General features: G+C 30.5%; 1 protein-coding gene across 1 annotated transcript; it reads left to right on the top strand.

Moving 5' to 3' along the window:
• The first annotated feature begins 768 nt into the window (after nucleotides 1–768).
• LOC111414476 (tetratricopeptide repeat domain 7) lies at nucleotides 769–22,446 on the top strand. Its single transcript, XM_071195535.1, has 6 exons — nucleotides 769–1,084; nucleotides 1,134–1,610; nucleotides 7,319–7,815; nucleotides 7,891–8,541; nucleotides 8,595–8,984; nucleotides 21,852–22,446. The coding sequence occupies exons 1-6, from the start codon at nucleotides 958–960 to the stop codon at nucleotides 22,179–22,181; spliced, it is 2,472 nt and encodes an 823-aa protein (XP_071051636.1). The 5' UTR covers nucleotides 769–957; the 3' UTR covers nucleotides 22,182–22,446.
• Nucleotides 22,447–23,448: the final 1,002 nt, after the last annotated feature.

The raw sequence follows: 23,448 nt of genomic DNA, 5'->3' as shown, positions 1-23,448 counted from the left end.
TTATACCGATGACGTCAATCGAGAAATCTCATTATGTAAATAGTGATTATTTTTAAGGTTTTTTTTTTAAATATTAATGCATCATATCTAAATTTAAAAATCTTAATAAACCAAATAACAACAAAATTATAATAAAGTGCAAAACTTCTTTTTAAAAAGTAAAATCAATAAATTCGAGATATCAATTTGACGTTTCGCAGTAGTTGAAGGTTATGTTCAAGTTCGAATTTTCAACTATTAATTTTGACATATTTGTCAACTTCATAAAAAATCATTTAAAATGAGTCCAAACTCGACATATTTAACTTTGATATTAATGGAGATACAATCACTTCCGGTTTGAAACGTCGTTGACATTCTTAACCGGAAGTTGACCATAACTTCATTAATATTGAAGATAAATATGTCGTGTTTGTACTCATTTTAAAGGATTTTTCACGACGATTACAAATATGTTAAAATTGGCGTTGACATTCTTAACCGGAAGTTGACTGTAACTTCATTAATATTGAAGATAAATATAAATACTTAAATTCGAGAAAACCACGAAATAAGCTACATAATAACTTTTAAGCATTACTTTGACCTTTACTTGCTCGAATCTCAACTCTCAGCACTTTTTTAACTCGTTCAACTGGTAAAACAGCAACAATCTGTACAAATAAAAAGAAATGTTTATGCAACCCATTATACCGATGACGTCGATCGAGAAATCTCAATATGTAAATACAATGATTATTTTTAAGGTTTTTTTTTAAATTTTAATGCATCACGTCATAACTAAATTTAAAAATCTGAATAAATCAAATAACAACAAAATTACAATAAAGTTCAAGGAAAACTTCTTTTTAAAAAGTAAAATCAATAAATTCGAGATGTCAATTTGACGTTTCGCAGTAGTTGGAGGTTATGTTCATTTCATGGTTAATAAAAATAATTACTAATTATTAAAAAAATATGACCGGACGTGCTAAAGTTGTAACTTTACGTATAGAAGCGGAAATCGAAAAGAATAGGGAAGAATCAAATTGGTCGAAAGTAATAGAATTAGCTGAACAGCTCAGAGAAAAATCCCCCGAATATGGTAACATAACCTCAATTATTTTTCCCCGAATAACGAACAATATTTTTAGAATATTTATCACAATTTTTAATTGGTGAGGGTCGTTTAGAAAGTTATTTAGAAGAATGGGCCCCAATCGAAACAAACGTAAACAAGGCGAAATTAAACCTTATGGAAGCAAGAAGAAATTTACAAATTGCTTCTGATGAGAAAGGAAAGAAAGCGGGGGTCGCTTTAGATGCACACTTATTACTTGGAAAACTTTATTTCGCTTGTGGACAATACGAACAGAGTTTAAACAGTTATAAATTAGCAGAATTAAATTCATTATCAGAAAAAAAGCTTCCTTTACGTAGTTTAAAAATTGTTGCTGAATCTTTTGCTATTAAAGGATTATGTTTAAATAGAAATCAAACTGCTTTATCGAAATTTAAACAAGCTGAACAAGACGATGAAATAAGTCATTGTTTTGATATTGCTTCAGATTTGGGGTTGTTATATATGCAAGAATTAGAAAAACAACAAACTTCTGCATTAACAAGTGGAGGTAAATAATTAAATAATTTTTTTTAAATTTCTATATTATGCTTAGCACAATTGTATAACACCTAGTAAATACATACTAATTAGTTACTTATTTTTAACACCAAATTAAACTAGATAATGTTTTGCAGCTTTCAGATGAATATTGTCATATTTTTAACATAACATTTATTTACATTCACACAATTCCCATATATTTATGTATTTATCATTATTTACCAAAGAAATTGTATACATAGCAGCCGCATTGCCTATGTTCGCCCGTATACCGGTTTGAAGCCAACGCAAGAGCATTTGTTTGCAAACAAAATAGACCTTGGTCCTAGCAACAATGGCGTGTACGAATTAGATGAAATTGGACAGACTTTATCCAGTGGCGTATCCAAAGAGCATTCTAATTTCATATATAAAATTACAATCACAAATCAATTGTTAAACTAACTACCAATTGAAAAATTATTGCCGTAATAATTTTATAAATTGTAGAATGATTTTTTTTCTATATCTTTGTCAAGTTTTAATAAGATTTTGAAGTATTAAACACAATAAATATAATCTTGTAATCTTTTAAATTAATCAGAAGACCTAGAAACAATATACATACTTGGTAAACGATACAAGTATGTACTATTTTGATTAATAAGTTCTATTTCTAACTAAAAGTAGTGGTATACTAAACGTATAAATATATATAAATAAAAATGAAGAAAAACGAATCGAAAGAAGAACGACTTTGAAGATTTATTGATTCGCAAATAGGACTCGTTATTTTAGTGTATGTCTTATTCTAGGGGCTAAAATAATATTCGGGAGTGTTCGGCGATAATCGGCCGATGGTCTGATCTGTGCACGTTCATTGTTTCAACTGGTTTCGACAAAGGTTGTTAGTAAACAAACCGCGTGTTGCGTTGGCTTCAAGTTTTAATGTTTACAACTGCTTCTATATACAGGGTCTATCTGAATGACTGCAACAAACTTCAAGGGTGATTCTTTAGTGAATTTTAAGGGTACTTTGATATATGAACCATGGGCGAGTTCGGCTCCCATACGGAGCTACACCCCTCCAAAAATGGCGGAAAATTTTGGTTTCACTTTTTTTTCTCAAAAACCATAAATGCTAGGAAAATGAAATTTGGGGAATATGTTTAACTCATAATAGGGCACGTTTTGACCCTATTTGTACTTTCAACCTACTTTTCTAAGTTACTAAACATAACCACCCCCGTTCAATTTTTGTCTAGATTTTTCTTATGACGGTGATAAATACATTGGAAATATTTTATTTAAATAGATGAAAATATTCTAAAACTTTTTTGCCTCTCTGATGTTCTTCGAAAAGTTAATAGTTTCTGAGAAAAAAATTAATTAAGCAAACACTAACTGTTAAGCTGTAGGGTTGCTAATCGAAAGTTGGAATGAATTTTTAATGAAAAAATCTTAGTAAGCTTTGCAATCTTTGTCAGAAATATTTTTGACGTTTAAATATCAGTGGTTTTCTTACTATTATTATTGTTTTATTTAAAATTGTGAAACGTCGAGTGAACGAGCGTAATTGCGATAGAACTTTATTTGAAAAACAATGATAATAGTAAGAAAAACACTGACATTTAAACGTCAAAAATATTTCTGACAAAGATTACAAAGCCTACTAAGATTTTTTCAATAAAAATTGATTCCAACTTTTGATCAACAACCTCGTTGTTTAACGGGCAGTGTTTGCATTAATATTTTTTTTCTCAAAAATTAGTCGTTTTTGGAAAAATTTTCGAGAGACAAAAAAGTTTTAGGATACTTTCATCTACCTATGTAATTTTTTTTTAATGTATTTACCCTCTGCATAAAAAAATTTTAGCAAAAATGTAAAGGGGGTGGTTACGTTTAGTAGTTTAGAAGGATAGGTTGAAAGTACAAATAGGGTGAAAACGTGCCCTACTACCAGTTAAATATATTCCCCAAATTTCGTTGTCCTAGCGTTTATGGTTTTTGAGAAAAAAAAATTAAACCAAAATTTTCCGCCATTTTTGGAGGGGTGTAGCTCCTTAGGGGAGCCCAAATCGCCCATGGTTTATATATCAAAGTACCCTTAAAATTGCCTAAAGAATCACCCCCTGAAGTTTGGGCATGTCATTCAGATACACCTGTATATTATTAATATGTTTATACAGGGTGATTCACTTAAGAACCGACACAGAGCAGGGACATGTAGACGACAATAAATTAAGATGATTTAAAGTAACTTACCTCTGTACTAAGTTGTACACCTGAAGAGTTATAGGACTTCAAAGTTGGTTCTTAAATCTTTAAAAAGTTCAATATCTTCGTAATAAATTAAGCTAGAACAACCAAATTTGGTATACGTTATGAGTGTACCAAGGATATTAATTGGTAGCAAATTGAACTCAATTGAGGCATTTCAAAGGGTTGATTAAGGGTGATGGTACCATAAATTTTGACAGATTTTCTTAACCTTTTGGCGGATTTAATAAATTACTACTTCATTTCATGTAGAATTTAATTCTAAAACTTTTCTTACTCTTATTATTTTTTAAAAAACTTTGTCGTTTTCATAAAAAACTTAAATAACTAAAGACACTTATTTCGTAATTTTACTTAAAAGAAGCGAAAATTTAGTAGTCGGCTATGAAATTGTACGTCAAACTGGACAAATAGGTTATAAAGTTATTTGACAACAAGGTTTTATAACCTATTTGTCAAGTTTGACATACAATTTCACAGCCGACTACTGACTTTTCGATGATTTTAAGTAGCATTAACGAAATACCTGTCTTTAGTTATTTCAGTTTTTTATGAAAACGAGAATGTTTTTTAATAAATAATAAGAGTAAAAAAAGTTTTAGAATTAATTTTCACATAAAATGAGGTAATAATGTATTAAATCCACCAAAAGATTAAAAAAATCTGTCAAAATTTAAAAGACCATCATCCTTAATCAACCCTTTGAAATGCCTCAATTGGTCTCAACTTGCTACCAATTAATACCCTTGATACACTCATATCGTATACCAAATTTGGTTTTTCTAGCTTAATGTATTACGAAGATATTCAATATTTTAAAAATTTAAGAGCCAACTTTGAAGGCCTAACAACTTCTCAAGGGTACAACTTAGTATAGAGATAAGTTGCGTTAAATCGTCTTACTTTGTTGTCCTCTACATGTCCCTGCTCTGTGTCGGTTCTTATGTGAATCACCCTGTATACATAACATTTATTTACATTCACACAATTCACATATATTTATGTATTTATCATTATTTACGCAAACGTTACAACAATATCTATGACATAATTGACAATAAATATCTTTTGCTGCATCGCCACAGTATAAACAAAGCTTGGAAATATTGTCAGAATTTTGAGATATATAATTTTTTATTTGTATTCTATATTTATCTGGATTAATTTCTTCCCATTCTAACTCGTTTATTAAAACGTCGCAATAATAAATGACATAAATACCACAATTCGAAGTTTGAAGAAAAACGATTTTCTCGAAATATACGAAATGGTTAGGAAAATTTTCTTTTCGAATCTGAAACAAGAGGCCACCATGAATACGATGCGGTTGAAATTAGATCGATTGAATACCCCGATCACGCATTTTTTTCAGTTTAAAATCTATGGCTGAAATCTATGGCCAACTTCACACTCGTATTTACTGTTATAAATCGCGTGTATGATTTATTTTATATTATTAATATGTTTATATTATCAATATCAAAAATATTGAACTGTTCACACTATTTTACATTATTTATATCATCTATAAACGATATACAGGGTGTTCCGGTGACTCGGGGAATAAAATTAACCTCATATACTAGAGCAAAAATGATGACGATTGGTGATAAAAATTTATTATAAAAGTCTTCAAATGGCCAAGCTATGGGCCATTAAAGTTCAAAAATTTTAACACATTTTTCTAAACATTTTCAATACCATTTATGGTAGAGTGTTGAAATTTGGTACAGGGTAAACAAATATCAAGCAAAATCATTGAACCAATTTTGACTTTGATCGGGCGGCGGCAACCATGCTATACAGGGAGTCCCTAAAATTTGTTTGCTCAGAACTTTTTTGTTCGATCGTAACCCTACATTTATTTTTGCAGTTTCTAATAGAAAATTTATTCTAGAAGCTTTTATCACTCTTAGATAATATTCATAAAAATCACCGTTTTCGTGTTAAATGCAAAAATGGTAGGCTCCCATTTCAATAACACTAAGAAAAAAGTCTAAGTCTGCCATGACAATTAACAAACGAATTCATTAACAGTTGTAAACACGCTTAGTCGTTTAAACAAATACTAAAAACCTTGTAGTGTTCGAAATGGAAAATTACACGTTTGGAGAACAAACCGATATGCTTTTAACATTGGGTGAATGTCTTGGAAATTCCGTTATCGGCAAAAATTCCCGAATCGTAGAACCCCCAACAGAAAAACGTTTTCTCGAATTGAAGCCCGATTAAGAGAAAATGGATCACTAAAACATATCTTTCTGAACAACGGCAACCCTAGATCTGTGCGAACTCCTCAATTGGAAGAGTTAATTTTAGAACATGCAGAAGAAAATAGTACCACTAGTACTTCGGACATGGCTAGGCGATTTGGGACGTCAAAAACGACGTATTCTTCGAAAGCAGCAGCTTTTTCACTGCTGTAAGGTTCAGGAAGTACAGCTTACCGATTATCCAATTAGATTGGAATATTGCCAGAAAATGCAACAGAAAATACAAATTGATAATCAGTTTTTAGAAAAAATACTTTTCACCGATGAATCTACTTTTTTCAAAAACTTGGAAATCTCAAGATTTTCTCTCAATGTTTGGGCTGGGATTGTGGGGGATGTCATTGTTGGTCCCGTTTTCTTGCCGTCAAGACTTGATGGCCCTACATACCATCAACATTTGGAAGGATAAAGTTCTTAGTGACGTTCCGTTAAATACCAGAAGAGACATGTGGTCTTTTTGAACATTTCCTATAGTATTTTTTATTACTTGTCTTGTTATTTTATGTATTTGTTTTATTTTTCCTGTTAACGTTGTCGTTAAAATTAAATTTATTGTTTTGTATTATCTTTTATTAAATCAACTAAAACAAATTAAAAAGGGATCTACCTAATCTACACTTGGAAATGTTACATACATAATATTTATGACGGCTCAGCTCGATTTGCACTTGTCATGGCCGACTTAGATTTTTTTTTTAGTGTTATTGAAATCGGACCCTAACATTTTTGCATTTAACACGAAAACGGTGATTTTTATCAATATTATCTAAGAGTAATAAAAGTTTCTAAAATAAATTTTCTATTAGAAACTGTAAAAATAAATGTAGGGTTACGATCGAATAAAAAAGTTCTGAGCAAACAAATTTTAGGAACATCCTGTATAGCATTGTTCCCGCGACCGATCCAATTTATAAATTACCCAATGGTTTTACGTGATATTAGTTTATACTGTACCAAATTTCAGCACATTACCATAAATAGTGTTTAAGATATTCAGAAAAATGTGTTAAAATTTCATAACTTTGATGGCCTGGATCTTCGAAATTTGGGGACTTTTACTAATTTTTTTTACATGAATCGTCATCATTTTCACTCTAGTATATGTGGTTAAATTTGTTCCCCGAACTGATTAAATAATAATAAATTTGTATTGTTTGTAACCTCAAAATCTTTCTTTTTTAAGGTACCAATTCCCCATTACCACCAATAGTCCACAAAACCATGTCTTTAGTACTCGAACAAGCTCTACAAGAATCTCCAGTAATACTCCTTCGTAAAAATACCCCGTTAGATGCTATAGAACGTTACCGATCTTCTCTAATGGCAGTTGAAAGCCAAGGAGTACACACAGCACGTTTAAAATTGCTTTGTCATCTCGCCGAATTATTTCTACAAGGTTTTAACGATTTAGATTACAAGCAACCGGGGGCTTTTAATCGAGATTCAGCGTGGAAACCAAAACAGTACTCAAACCTAAATCAGTTTATCCCAAAAAACAAGTACGAAGAAACGATTTTGGTTCTATTAATCGCTGAGGCTATTGCAGTTCGAAACGCGGTTTTATCGCAAAGTCCCGAGTTTAAAGATGCTAGGAGGAGCGCGTTTCAAGATGCGGCCGCAGTTTATGATTTATTAACTTTAGCAACAGTTAAATGGGGCCAAGTTAGTTTATTACAAGAGGTAATCAAGTAAACAAAACAATGTATTAATGAAATATTAATTTATTTAATTTAAAATTGATGAATCTTTTATTAGTCTTTGGAACGAGCGATGAAATTTTCGTTCGACGAACCGCATTTATGGAAACAACACGCTTTAAGTTTAATCTCAATGGGACGTAACGAACATGCTTTGTCGGTTTTAAAAGAAGTGATTCGTTTAGAACCGACGAAATCGATAAACAACCTTTTGGCCGCAAAACTTTGTTATGAACATTTAAACGACCCCGTTGAAGGAACAAAATTAAGCGAAGCCGCTTTAGAAGTGGAAAGAATCCATCTGAGTGGTCTATTGGGTCGTTGTCATCTCTATATTGGGATAGGTTATCAATTACAAGCTCAAATAAATAACATTAAAAAAGAAAAAATTAATTTAAACAGTACTGCTTTGGATAATTTTCAAAGCGCTGTTCAATTGGAACCTAATGATAATTTAGCCGAATATTATTTAGGTTTACAATTAGCGTTGGTGGGTCAAATTCGCGAAGCTTTACATCACGTACAAACAGCTTTAGATTTACGACCTGAAAGTTCTTCAACTTTACATCTTTTAACGTTACTTTTATCAGCTAACCGACAACATGAAGAGGCTTTAGTTGTGGTTGAGGCGGCACTTCAAGAATATCCTGATTGTTTGAATTTAATGTATGTTAAAGCGCATTTAGAGCTACATGAATATGGTGGAGATGTACGTTTTTAATTTATTTTAAATAATTATTAATTGATTAATGATTTTTTTAGAGAGCTTTAACTACGGCTAAACAAATGTTGGAAATGTGGAAAACCCTTTATGAAGGTCAAACGATTTCAGACGTTCCAGAATGTGATAGAAAAAGCGATACTCGTTCAGTCTTCCAATTATACACATCGGAAATGTCCGATAAAGACACAAGTTCTTTACAAGCTCATAGTGTTGCTGCATCTCGAGTTGAGCAAGCTTTAAGTGAAGTTGCAAGTTCTATGAGTAGTTTTAGCCCGCGTCCGGGACCACAAAGAGCTTGGATGTTACTCCTCGAAATTTGGTTATTACTCGCTGAATTGTACCTGGCTTTAGATCAACCTGCAGATGTTATGAAATGTATTCTAGAAGCAACTCAAATTTTTCCTTTATCACATCACATAATGCATATGGTAAATAACTATTAGAGATGTTAACCAATACTTATTGTAACTGTTACTTTGGAACAAATATTTGTATGTTATTCTTTGGAACAGTTACTAAAATTTAAAAAATAATAGGTACTAAATACTAGTTTTATAAACTTTCACAAAATTTAAAATCTATCACTCTACTATAACAGGGTGTCCCACCTAAGTTGTCTCGGTCCATAGCCGAATTATGATTGAGTTTTTCAAAAAATGTCCCAGATAAAAGTTGAATCGAATCATATTGTACAGGGTGGTTCAAATTCGATGTCCGAATAGGCTAACTCGGAAACTATAAGAGTTAGAAAAAAAGTAGCTTACATGTCATGATCTCGTTTTTCGAGAAACTGCTAATGCCGAAAACCTCATAGCGCTATCGTCTTTTGTTTTTCCCCTAGAGGCCAAAATTGGAAATATCGTAAAACCAGCAAGTGCAATTATCTTCGTTATTATTATAGGTGGAGTATTATAACTAAGACATTATATGGACACTTTTTTATAGAGAATTGGATGACGTAGTCAAAAAAATTTTTTCGGTTTTAGATTTTGAGATATCATCACAATTTTCGTTTTTTTAAATGGAAACAACCACTGATTATTCTCTTATTAAATTCGTTATTTTTTTCTGATTACAAAAATATAGGGTTCGACAGGTCTATTTCTTATTGTTTTAGAATAAAGCCAAAAATAAACTTTTTTTTTTAATTTCCATCTAGTGTCATCGACGAAATTAAATTTACAGTTTCCTGTATATTATGGTACTATAACTAAAAATTAAAAAAACAAATTTCTGATGTTTGAAACAAATAAATTTGTTGAACTATTTAATTTATATTTGTTTTACACAAAAGTTGGAATAGATTGCATTATTTCACATTTTTTATTAATATTTAATATTATTACAGGATTTTTAAAGTGACACTTTTTGAATACAAACAAATGTTGCTATGTTTATTTGAATTCAAAAGAAAAATATATGAGCGCCATCTATCAATAATTTATTAAGTCATTTAATAATAATATTAAATATTAATAAAAAATGTGAAATAATGCAATCTATTCCAACTTTTGTGTAAAACATATATAAATTAAATAGTTCAACAAATTTATTTGTTTCAAACATCAATTAAATTTACAGGAAACTGTAAATTTAATTTCGTCGATGACACTAGATGGAAATTTAAAAAAAAAGTTTATTTTTGGCTTTATTCTAAAACAATAAGAAATAGACCTGTCGAACCCTATATTTTTGTAATCAGAAAAAAATAACGAATTTAATAAGCGAATAATCAGTGGTTGTTTCCATTTAAAAAAACGAAAATTGTGATGATATCTCAAAATCTAAAACCGAAAAAATTTTTTTGACTACGTCATCCAATTCTCTATAAAAAAGTGTCCATATAATGTCTTAGTTATAATACTCCACCTATAATAATAACGAAGATAATTGCACTTGCTGGTTTTACGATATTTCCAATTTTGGCCTCTAGGGGAAAAACAAAAGACGATAGCGCTATGAGGTTTTCGGCATTAGCAGTTTCTCGAAAAACGAGATCATGACATGTAAGCTACTTTTTTTCTAACTCTTATAGTTTCCGAGTTAGCCTATTCGGACATCGAATTTGAACCACCCTGTACAGGGTGTCCCAATTTCGATGTCCGCATAGGCTATCTCCGAAATTAAAAGAGATAGAAAAAAAGTAGCTTACATGTCATGATCTCGTTTTTTGAGAAAATGCTAATTCCGAAAACTCCGAACAGCTATCGTCTTTTGTTTTCGCCCTATCGGCAAAAACTGAAAATTTTGCGAAAACGACATTCACGAATATCCCACTTATTATCAAAGATGGAGTATTATAAATAAAACATTATATGGGCAACTTTTTACGAAGAATTCAGTGGCGTAGGTAGAATTTTTTTCCCATCTTTTATTTTCGAGATTTTAGACGTAACTTTATTTTTTTAAATGGAAATCATAGTTAGCTATGGCTTAAAATAATTTGTTATTTTCTTCTGATAACAAATATATATAATTTGTGGGGTATATTTCTTATAGTTATTGAATAATTAACAAAAATTCATTTTGTTCTATCTAAAACTAATGTATGTATTTAAAAGTTAATGTTGCTATGGTGATAACCATACATACTATGATGCAACATAATGTATCAAATAATTGCCAAAGTTTGTATTTAAAAATTCGATAACAACTCTGGCATTATGTGCTGGTTCGATGCACCAGCATGTTAAGTGTCAAAATATAACAAAACTGAATAAAACTTTACAATGAATTTCGAAAATTATGAAAAATGTAACATGATGGAATGCTATATGTTATCAGATAAGAATGCGACGTTAGCCGCGGAATTTTATTTCACAAGATATCCAGAAAGAAGACAACCGCACGTAAGAACCTTCAGCCGGTTAACAGAAAATTTAATAGATATTTGGTCCTTCCCCAAACCACATACAAAAACATACCAAAATGACCTGCAAGAGAAATTGCAACAAGACGTCTGACCCAAAAGCCGTTGCTCCCGAATATGAAAGAAACATAAGTATAAACCATACAAAGCGGGGCTAACTCCTTATTTACGTGCCGGAGATGTCAATCGAAGATTAGAATTTTGTAGATGATATTTAGAAAAATTAAATAGTCTGCTGTTTGTTCAAAATGTTATCTGGACCGAAGAAGTCTCTGAGTGTTCAAAGAAGCTTGGGGTTCAAATGTATGGTGTGCCCTTTTAGATAATAGAATTTTGCCATATAGTATCTACCATAAAAACTTAAACTCAGAGAAATACCTCAATATATTAAGGCAGCACTTGAGCCTTTGGTCGACAATTTGGCACTAAATATGTCTCAAATGATATATTTTCAATATGACGGAGCACCAGCACATAATGCCAGAGTTGTTAGTGAATTTTTAAATACTACTACAAACTCCTTGCTACTAACTTTGACAATAATTGGAAACAATACTTTCCCTCATGGTATGGTTATCACCATAACAACATTAAGTTTTAAATACATACAATAGTTTTAGAAAGAACAAAAAAAATTGATACATTATATTCCATCATAGTATGTATGGTTATCACTAGGGCACGAAACTTTTGTAACAAAACGATACGATTTCCCCCCTCCACTTGTTCTCATTGGCTTGTTTTCTAGGAAGCCACTGAGAACAAGTGGAGGGGGGAAATCGTATTCTTTTGTCACAAAAGTTCCGTGCCTTAGTTATCACCATAGCAACATTAACTTTTAAATACATACATTAGATTTAGATGGAACAAAATGAATTGTTGTTAATTATTCAATAACTATAAGAAATATACCCCACAAACTATATATATTTGTTATCAGAAGAAAATAACAAATTATTTTAAGTCATAGCCAACTATGGTTTCCATTTAAAAAAATAAAGTTACGTCTAAAATCTTGAAAATAAAAGATGGGAAAAAAATTCTACCTACGCCACTGAATTCTTCGTAAAAAATTGCCCATATAATGTTTTATTTATAATACTCCATCTTTGATAATAAGTGTGATATTCGCGATTGTCGTTTTTGCAAAATTTTCAGTTTTTGCCGATAGGGCGAAAACAAAAGACGATAGCTGTTCGGAGTTATCGGCATTAGCATTTTCTCGAAAAACGAGATCATGACATGTAAGCTACTTTTTTTCTATCTCTTTTAGTTTCGGAGATGGTCTATGCGGACATCGAAATTGGGACACCCTGTACAGGGTGGGCAAATTTGGGTGTTATTATAGGCTATCTCAGAAACTATAAGAGATACGAAAAAAGTAGGTGCCATGTCCCGGTCTCTTTTTTCGAGACTAAGCCAATCCCGCAAACACCAAACCTCTATCTTCTTTTGTTTTTAAGTTATAGCCAAAAAGACAAATTTTCGTGATTTTAAAAAATGCTCATATTTCGTTTATTTTTGAAATTAGAGAAATGGGGTTGATACGTTCTTAAGACACTTTTTTAAGTAGAATATACTGCCGTTGAAAAGTTTTAAATATACTTGATGATTTTTGAGATACAACACAAAGTTGTGTTTTTTTAAATACAAACTATACTTGATTATGATGTAAAAGGAAAGAGCATATTTTTAGCTTTCCAATGATGTATCGCATGTATGGTGTATTTGCAGAAAATAAGCGTTAATTTTCAATTCGAAAATAGTAAGCGCTAATGTTCAAAATTTTGATTATAGTAGGCGTGTCCGGACAGTAAATACTACCTAGTGGCTATAATATATGGTTTTGCACGAATATGACAGAATAAAGTTGGTTTTGTACCATTATTCAGGATAAGTTGGTTTTGTACCTACGAATAAAAACTTTGAATAGTTAATTTAAATTTCTCAGCATCTTATCCCTGACTTTGTTCACTAATAAAAAATGATTAGCATTTAAAGTTTGTTTATTAAAAATACAAGAAATGTATTAATTAATGAATACTTAGATATGGACAACTTCAGGCACTAAGGAGTCATAAACCGTCATCTTTTTCTACTCAACTTACTGGTTGTAAGATTAGAACAGCTCGGTATCAATGAATGAAATCTTCGGTAGTATTTTCCCAATTTTCCCCAAACATAAGATGTAGAAGTTTTTTGATATCAGCAATCTTTTCTTTTAAAATTGGGTGAGATAGAGGAAAATTAGGAATCATAAACTGGGAGTGGAATTTCCATTGAAACACCGTTTGAATGGGGATATGAAGACTTATGTATCATCTTCAAAGCGGACTCCAATGTATTCTACAGGGTGATTCACATAAGAACCGACACAGAACAGGGACATGTAGAGAACAATAAATTAAGACGATTTAACACAACTTATCTCTATACTAAGTTGTACCCCTGAGGAGTTATAGGCCTTCAAAGTTGGGTCTTAAATTTTTAAAACATCGAATATCTTCGTAATACATTAAGTTAGAAAAACCAAATTTGGTATACGTTATGAGTGTACCGAGGGTATTAATTGGTAGCAAGTTGAGACCAATTAACGCATTTGAAAGGGTTGATTACGGGTGATGGTCTCCTAAATTTTGGTAGATTTTTTTAATCTTTTTGTGGATTTAATACATTATCACCTCATTTCATGTGGAATTTAATTCTAAAACTTTTTTTACTCTTACTATTTTTTAAAAAACATTGTCGTTTTCATAAAAAACTCAAAAAACTAAAGACGCGTATCTTGTTAATGCTACTTAAAATCATAGAAAATACAGTAGTCGGCTGTGAAATTGTACGTAATTTGAGAAATAAACTGTTTATTATGAGCTAAAAAGACATCATCCATAAACCAATTTAGTTTAGGCATAATAATTTTCTAGTGATAAAGAGAAAATCCCCAAAATGTGAAAATTAAGTACTTTTGGTTTTAAAATCGATCATAACTCAAGAATGAAAGGTGATGACGAAAAGTTTTTTAGGAATAAATTGTTTATTATGAACTAAAAAGATATTATTGATAAACAGATTTTGTTTAGATGTAATGATTTTCTAGTGATAAAGAGAAAATCCTCATAATGTCAAAATACGTATAGTACTTTTGTTATCAAAATCGATCATTACTCAAAAATTAATTGTGATGGAGATAAGTTTTTTTGAAATAAATTGTTTATTATGAACTAAAAAGACATCATCCATAAACAGATTTGGTTTAGTTATAATGATTTTCTAGTGATAAAGAAAAAATTACCAAAATGTCAAAATTGAGTACTTTTGGTATTAAAATAGATCATAACTCAAAAATTAAAGGTGATGGAGAAAAGTTTATTTGAAATAAATTGTTTATTATGAACTAAAAGGACCATACTCATAAACAGATTTGGTTTAGTTATAATGATTTTCTAATGATAAAAAGGGAAAATCATCGAAATATCAAAATTGAGTACTTTTGGTATTAAAATTGATCATAACTCAAGGATGAAAGGTGATAGAGAAAAGTTTTTTATGAATAAATTGTTTATTATGAACTAAAAAAACATCATCCATAAGCAAATTTAGTTTAGGTATAATGATTTTCTAGTGATAAAGAAAAAATCACTAAAATGTTAAAATTGAGTACTTTTGGTATTAAAATAGATCATAACTCAAAAATTAAAGGTGATGGAGAAAAGTATACTTCAAATAAATGTGTCCTCTACATGTCCCTGCTTTGTGTCGGTTTTTATGTGAATCACCCTGTATATTTAATTTTATCGTTTTATTTAAAGATAATGCGGAACTTCTTAAACGGGAAACTCGTTTCGCAAAATTCATGAATGAAATGACAAGTAAACTCACGTTGCTATAGTAACTAAGTAGTATTTAGCGTTTTCCTCGCCTACTATAATTAAAAATTTGAATTTAAATCTTTAATATTTTAAAAATTGAAAAATAACGCTTATTTTCCGCAGAAACATCATGCGTGCGATACATCATTGGAAAGCTAAAAATATACTCTTTTCAGTAACATCATAATAAAGTATAGTTTGTATTTAAAAAAATACAACTTTATGTTATATCTCAAAAACGATCAGCTATTTTAAAAAATTTTCAATATTATATTATATTCTACTCAAAAAAGTGTCTTAAGAATGCATTAACCCCATTTCTCTAATTTCAAAAATAAACGAAATATGAGCATTTTTTGAAATCACTAAAATTTGACTTTTTGGCTATAACTTAAAAACAAAAGAAGATAGAGATTTGGTCTTTACAGGATTGGATTAGTCTCGGAAAAAGAGACCGGGACATGGCACCTACTTTTTTTGTATCTCTTATAGTTTCTGAGATAGCCTATAATAACACCCAAATTTGCCCACCCTGTACAGGGTGTCCAAATTTCGATGGGTTTGCAGGGTATCTCAGTTATTATGAAAGATAGAAAGTTGCGGTTTTCGCGAACCTGAGCTACTTTTTTGTGAAACTTACAATGCCGCAAACCAAATTTTCATAGACCTCTTCGTTTTTGATATACAGGGAGTATTTCAAAATTTACGATTTTCAGATATCCCCCGTATCTCGGCTATCCGGAAACTTAGTAAAAACGGGTTCTAATAGATTTTTTCACGTAGAATCCAATGATGCACGTAGAATTTTTCTAGACATCACGGTTTTTGAGTTATAAACACAACTTAGGTTTTTTTAAATGGAACCACGTATATTTTATTTTTTTATTGAACTAGAATTTTTTCAAGCTTTTCAATGATATATAATACTCTATACTTACCTTTATAATGAACCTCGAAATTAAAAAAAACACATTGTTTTATAAGTAGGCTATGATAAATTAAGTGATCGCGTTGCTAGGATACCAGAATAAACAAAGAATTTTGAAAATACTATAATATTAATTATTGACTTATTAAAAAAATGTATCTATTAAATTTTGTTTGCTAAAAACGAAAAATTATTAAAAACTAAACATTATGCAAATATGGCTTCAAGTTACAAGAATTGTTCAAAGTTGTTACCTTTTTGATGCACACATTGTTCACAAAGTTTAGTAATGCGTTTAATTGCATTTAGAATAGTTATGGGATGTGAAAAAGCATCAGTTACAGCAATTTTCAATTCCAATTTTGTTCGATTCTGGGTACTATATACCCGATTCTTGATATATCCCCATAAAAAGAAGTCCAAAATAGATAAATCAGGTGATCTTGCTGGCCATCGCGTTGGACCATGTGTGCCTATCCACCTACCAGGAAATTCTGCAGTTAGGTAGCGACTCACTAACTGTGCATTATGAGCGGGAGCTCCGTCCTGCTGAAAATAAATATTATTTAGCCGAATAAAAGAAATATCATCCAAAATCTCTGGCAAAGCCTCTTGCAAGATGGCCAAATAGCGATTAGCGCAAAGGTTTCCTTCAAATATTTTGTAAACAATTCGTGGCCCAATAATAAAACAAGCCACGCTAAAACCAAATTTTCCTTGACGCTCCCGCTCAATTACAATATGTTGGTTTTCGTGATGCCAATGCCTGTTATTATGACGATTATAGATTCCTGTGCTGGTAAAATATGCCTCATCAGACCATATAATAGAGGAACTAAATTCAATATTATTTTGTGCATGGTTCAAATACCAGTTACAGAATTCCAAACGTCGTTCGGCATCTCCCGGGTGTAAGTGGTGAACTATTTGTTCTTTGTAGGGTTTATATTTATACTTTTTTAGAATCGCACAGGCTGTCGATTTTTTAATTCCAACTTGACATTCAATTTCCCTACATGATGTTTTCGGCGCGGCTTCCACACATCCTAACACGGTAATTTCATTGTTATTCCGATTTTCTTTATTATATTTTTTAGGCCTGGGCATCAAAAAACTTCCATAATTGATCAAATTAGGCTTTATTCGCAAAAAAATTTTTGAATTTGGTTGCGCTCTTTCTGGATTTCTGAAGTGAAACAATCTGCTAATAAAATGTTATTGCTGATAAATGTTGCATTCTACCTATTTATGTATAATTCAGCAGCTTGATTAACATTTGCGCTCCATTTCAAGAAAAAGATAATTAAGTTAAGTTAATTAAAGGTAATTAAGTAACACACGACTTATTGTTAGCACAAAATTCAAAATTAAGTTTGACAGTAATTAACTATATTTACTTTGTTTATTCCGGTATCCTAGCAACGCGATCACTTAATAGACAACCTAAGCCTTGACGTAACAGAGATGGGCGGAGCTTATATCGACTCCAAACATTTTCATAGCTAAGTGTGTTGCTAACGGTAAATCACCATATGCAATTTTTCCATTAGTGTTAAAATAAAATAAACTAAGTGAGTTTTTATGACATTTCAAATGTCATTTTTATTACGGTTTATCATTAGCAACTGTGGTTAGCAACGAAATTGTTTGGAGTCGATATAAGCTCCGCCCATCTCTGTGACGTCAGGCTAGGCAGTCTATTTATCATTGCCTACTTATAAAATAATGTATTTTATTCAATTTCGAGGTTAATTATAAAGGTAAGTATAGAGTATTATATATCATTGAAAAGCTTGAAAAAAATCCAGTTCAATAAAAAAATAAAATATAATAGGTGGTTCCATTTAAAAAAACTTAAGTTTTGTTTATAACTCAAAAACCGTGATGACTAGAAAAGTTCTACGTGCACCATTGGATTCCACGTGAAAAAATCTATTAGAACCCGTTTTTACTTTTCTACTAAGTTTCCGGATAGCCGAGATACAGGAGGTGTCTGAAAATCGTAAATATCAAACACTCCCTGTATATCAAAAACGAAGAGGGCTATGAAAATTTGGTTTGCGCCGTTGTAAGTTTCACAAAAAAGTAGCTTAGGTTCGCGAAAGTCACAACTTTCTATCTTTCGTAATAACTGAGATACCCTGCAAACCCATCGATATTTGGACACCCTGTACTTAACATACATACAGGGTGTGTCAAATGTCTGGAATATAGCCAATAATTTCGCCAAGTGTGATTTTAAAGAAAAATGTTCCAAATAAAAAAATTCTTTATTAATTGTTTCGCATTTTTTGGTCATATCTGCTTGTTTACATTGTTTTTTGTTTCGTTGCTATGGCAAGCATATGTTTTTTTTTGCATATTTTGATAGAGGATAAATCCCTCTACGGGATGAATATCTCAAATTATATGAAAATATGAAATCAGCAAATTACAATCAAAGTAGGCACCCAAAATAACGCCGTTGACAGCTTTAAATGTCAAAAAATTGACAGTTTAAACAAATATGATGCAATTAAGCGAACGACAAAGTAAAGTTTGTACACTGTTTAGTAATATTTACCCGGATACACAAATTACACGACCCATAGTATCGAAAATATTAAAAAAAAATTCTTTAACACCGAAACTGTTAAAAACCTCCCAAAAAGTGGACGGCCGAAGACAGCTACCAATGACGAAACTACATTAAATCGTATCCATACATTATTAATTATTCATAATTGTTTAAACTGTCATTTTTTTGGCATTTAAAGCTGTCATCGTCGTTATTTCGGCGCCTACTTTGATTGTAATTTGCTGATTTAATATTTTAAATCATATGATTTGATATGTTCATCGTATAGAGAGATTTATCCCCTATCAAAGTATGCAAAAAAAAATATATGCATCTTATTTAAAATAACAATGTTGGTTGCCATAGCAACGAAACAGAAAACAATACAAACAAGTAAATAACGCCAAAAATATACGCCACAAGTAATAAAGAAACTTGTATTTGAAACATTTTTCTTTTATAACCACAAATGGCGAAGTTATTGGCTATCCAGACATTTGAGACACCTGTATAGATATAGGTTAAGTATAGTATACATGGTATACTATTGTATAACACTTCTTAATGCAATGATGCTTTAGGAATATGTTTTATTCATAACGTTTCTCTCCACCAGTTTTAGTACATTCGTTATAGTTCATTTCATTAAGAAAAATCGTCTAAATTTGACATTTTCTGATTATAGCATAAATCACAAAAAGTTGGTAACAGATAAACATGAAATAATTCTAGATTATGATTAATTGATGCATTAGGAACATTTTTTATTGATAACATTTTTCTCCATCGCTTTTAGTACTTACTTTATAGTTAATTTTATTAAGCAAAATCGCCCAATTTTGACATTTTGCGATTTATGTTTTATCACTAGAAACTGGTGATAGATAAATATGAAATAAGTATGGATTATGATTTCTTGATGCATTAAGAATATTTTTCATTCATGACGTCTTTCTCCATCAGATTTAGTACTTACGTTATACTTGATTTTATGAAAAGAAATCGTCCAATTTTGACATTTTATGATTATAGCATAAATCACAAAAAAATGGTAACAGATAAACATGAAATAATTCTAGATTATGATTGATTGATGCATTAGGAACACTTTTTATTGATAACATCTTTCTCCATCGCTTTTAGTACTTATTTTATAGTTAATTTTATTAAGCAAAATCACCCAATTTTGACATTTTGCGATTTATGCTTTATCACTAGAAACTGGTGATAGATAAATATGAAATAAGTATGGATTATGATTTCTTGATGCATTAAGAATATTTTTCATTCATAACGTCTTTCTCCATCAGATTTAGTACTTACGTTATACTTAATTTTATGTAGAGAGATCGTCCAATTTTGACATTTTATGATTATAGCATAAATCACAAAAAAATGGTAACAGATAAACATGAAATAATTCTAGATTATGATTGATTGATGCATTAGGAACACTTTTTATTGATAACATCTTTCTCCATCGCTTTTAGTACTTATTTTATAGTTAATTTTATTAAGCAAAATCACCCAATTTTGACATTTCGCGATGTATGCTATATCACTAGAAACTGGTGATTGATAAATATGAAATAAGTATGGATTATGATTTCTTGATGCATTAAGAATATTTTTTATTCATAACGTCTTTCTCCATCAGATTTAGTACTTACGTTATATTTGATTTTATGAAGAGAAATCGTCCAATTTTGACATTTTATGATTATAGCATAAATCACAAAAAACTGGTAACAGATAAACATGAAATAATTCTAGATTATGATTGATTGATGCATTAGGAACATTTTTTATTGGTAACATCTTTCTCCATCGCTTTTAATACTTACTTTATAGTTAATTTTATTAAGCAAAATCACCCAACTTTGACATTTTGCGATTTATGCTTTATCACTAGAAACTGGTGATAGATAAATATGAAATAAGTATGGATTATGATTTCTTGATGCATTAAGAATATTTTTTATTCATAACGTCTTTCTCCATCAGATTTAGTACTTACGTTATACTTGATTTTATGAAGAGAAATCGTCCAATTTTGACATTTTATGATTATAGCATAAATCACAAAAAATTGCTAACAGATAAACATGAAATAATTCTAGATTATGATTGATTGATGCATTAGGAACATTTTTTATTGACAACATCTTTCTCCATCGCTTTTAGTACTTACTTTATAGTTAATTTTATTAAGCAAAATCACCCAATTTTGACATTTTGCGATTTATGTTTTATCACTAGAAACTGGTGATAGATAAATATGAAATAAGTATGGATTATGATTTCTTGATGCATTAAGAATATTTTTCATTCATAACGTCTTTCTCCATCAGATTTAGTACTTACGTTATACTTGATTTTATGAAGAGAAATCGTCCAATTTTGACATTTTATGATTATAGCATAAATCACAAAAAACTAGTAACAAATAAATATGAAATAATTCTAGATTATGATTGATTGATCCATTAGGAACATTTTTTATTCATAACGTCTTTCTCCATCACTTGTAGTACTTATTTTATAGTTAATTTTATAAAGCAAAATCATCCAATTTTGACATTTTGCGATTTATGCTTTATCACTAGGAACTGGTGATAGATAAATATGAAATAAGTATGGATTATGATTTCTTGATGCAGTAGGAATATTTGTTATTCATAAGGTCTTTCTCCATCAGATTTAATACTTACATTATACTTGATTTTATCAAAAGTAATCGTCCAGTTTTGACATTTTATGATTTATGCTATATTACTAGAAATTGGTGATAGATAAATATGAAATAAATATATTTAGATTATAAATTCTTGATGCATTAGGAATATTTGTTATTCATAACGTCTTTCTCCATCAGATATAATACTAACACTATACTTGATTTTTCACATTATACACTACATCACTAGGAACAGAGGAACAGTTGTAACAAGTATTTGGAACTAATACTTTTTAGAAACAGCAACATATTGTACCTGTTCTCCAGTATTTTGAAGTTAACATCTCTAATAAAGATGTAGTTTTAATAAAAGTATTAACATATTTGCTTTTTAGAAAGGATTATTGCATATGCATAAACAAGAATGGTCAGAAGCTAAACTGTGCTTTCAAAACGCCGTTGCCATAAATCCACAACACGTAAAATCTCTACAACAATTGGGTTTGGTTTATCACTATTTAAGTTTACAAGGTTTGGCGGAAACAACTCTTCGAGAGGCGGCGAAAATCGACCCGATGAATCACATCACTTGGTATAATTTGGGGAAGGTTTTAGAGGCTCTCGGCGAACATGAAAACGCGAGTAGTTCGATGGCAACCGCCTTAACCGTTGAAACAACTTGTCCGATACTTCCATTTTCTTCCGTTCCGTTGTGTTTCGATTAGATTTAATTAAACACGGAAAACTAAAAATAACAAAGAGGAAAATTAAGAATTAGATACGGGTTAATGAAAATAAATTAGATGTTGGATTTGAATTTGTTAATAATTGATATTGATCGGAAGTCCTAGTATTATTAGGGTAAATGATTAGAATTAGAGGTTATTATATTGTTAATTTTTTGGTTATTTTATTTTTTATTTATTGTATAATGTAATTTGGAGGATGAATTAAAGATTATTTAACAAATAAAAAAATTTTAAAATATAACCTATCTTTTATGTTGGAACATAACCAAAACGATCTTATAGGTTAGGTTAAATCTTAATTTTTTATTTTAATCTTTACAATCAAATATTTATGACGAAAACTCAATGGAAATAATTAATATTGTTGACAACAAAGTAAAAATTGCTTTATATACAGCTATTTTGTCTAACTAAATTTAATAACAATGCTTTAAATATTGTTTAAATGAATTTAACAAGGAAGAAGGATTTATTAATTAATATATTTACTGTTTGAGTTGTTGTTTGTTGAGTAAACTTAACAAAATAAATTTCTTTCTCATTTAGTTTTGAAATATCTTTATTTGGAGCTTCTTTATCTTCGAAACGAATAAAACTTTCATCTTTTAAGTCTGTTATTATAACCAGTACAGTTTTAATTGATTCATGGTTATAAAAATGAAAAAATTAAATTCTTTGTTTACTTTATTATGATTAAATAAAAAAGTATTTAATTGAAAATCTTTTTTTGACATAACCTTAATTAATTACGTATAATTAAATGAATAATTCCTTTTTGAGTAACTTATTTTGGGTAATCTACACTTTTTTTTTCTTTTTAATAAAAATATTTCTAATCATAGATTGTTCTTCCGAATCGCTCCCTTTGTAAATCACCCCCTTTTCCATTTAATAAATAGGTTAGTTCTAATTGAATTTTGTTCCATCGGAGGGTTACACGCACCGGGGTCACCCACCACCACCGTCGCCACCGTTTACGTCGTCGTCGTCGTCGATGTCGTCGTTGTGGGGCCGCAGTGGCGGCGCACCCGCATCGCGGCAACCGTTTAGCGGCATTTGTTCGCGTACCGCGGGGGGGCGCGGTCGCCTTTGACGCATTGCGGACGAACCTCGTCCAATCAGAATGCTCCGTTCGCGTTTCGTTCGTTTGTAAACAACCCGCACCCGACCAATTACTATTATATAAAAAGTAGTACCACACGAAATTTCATTAAAAAACTTTTTCGAAATAATTTCTTATAAA

Source organism: Onthophagus taurus, chromosome 3 (assembly GCF_036711975.1).
Source record: "Onthophagus taurus isolate NC chromosome 3, IU_Otau_3.0, whole genome shotgun sequence".
Taxonomy (NCBI): domain Eukaryota; kingdom Metazoa; phylum Arthropoda; class Insecta; order Coleoptera; family Scarabaeidae; genus Onthophagus; species Onthophagus taurus.
This window is presented reverse-complemented; position numbering and strand designations above follow the sequence as displayed.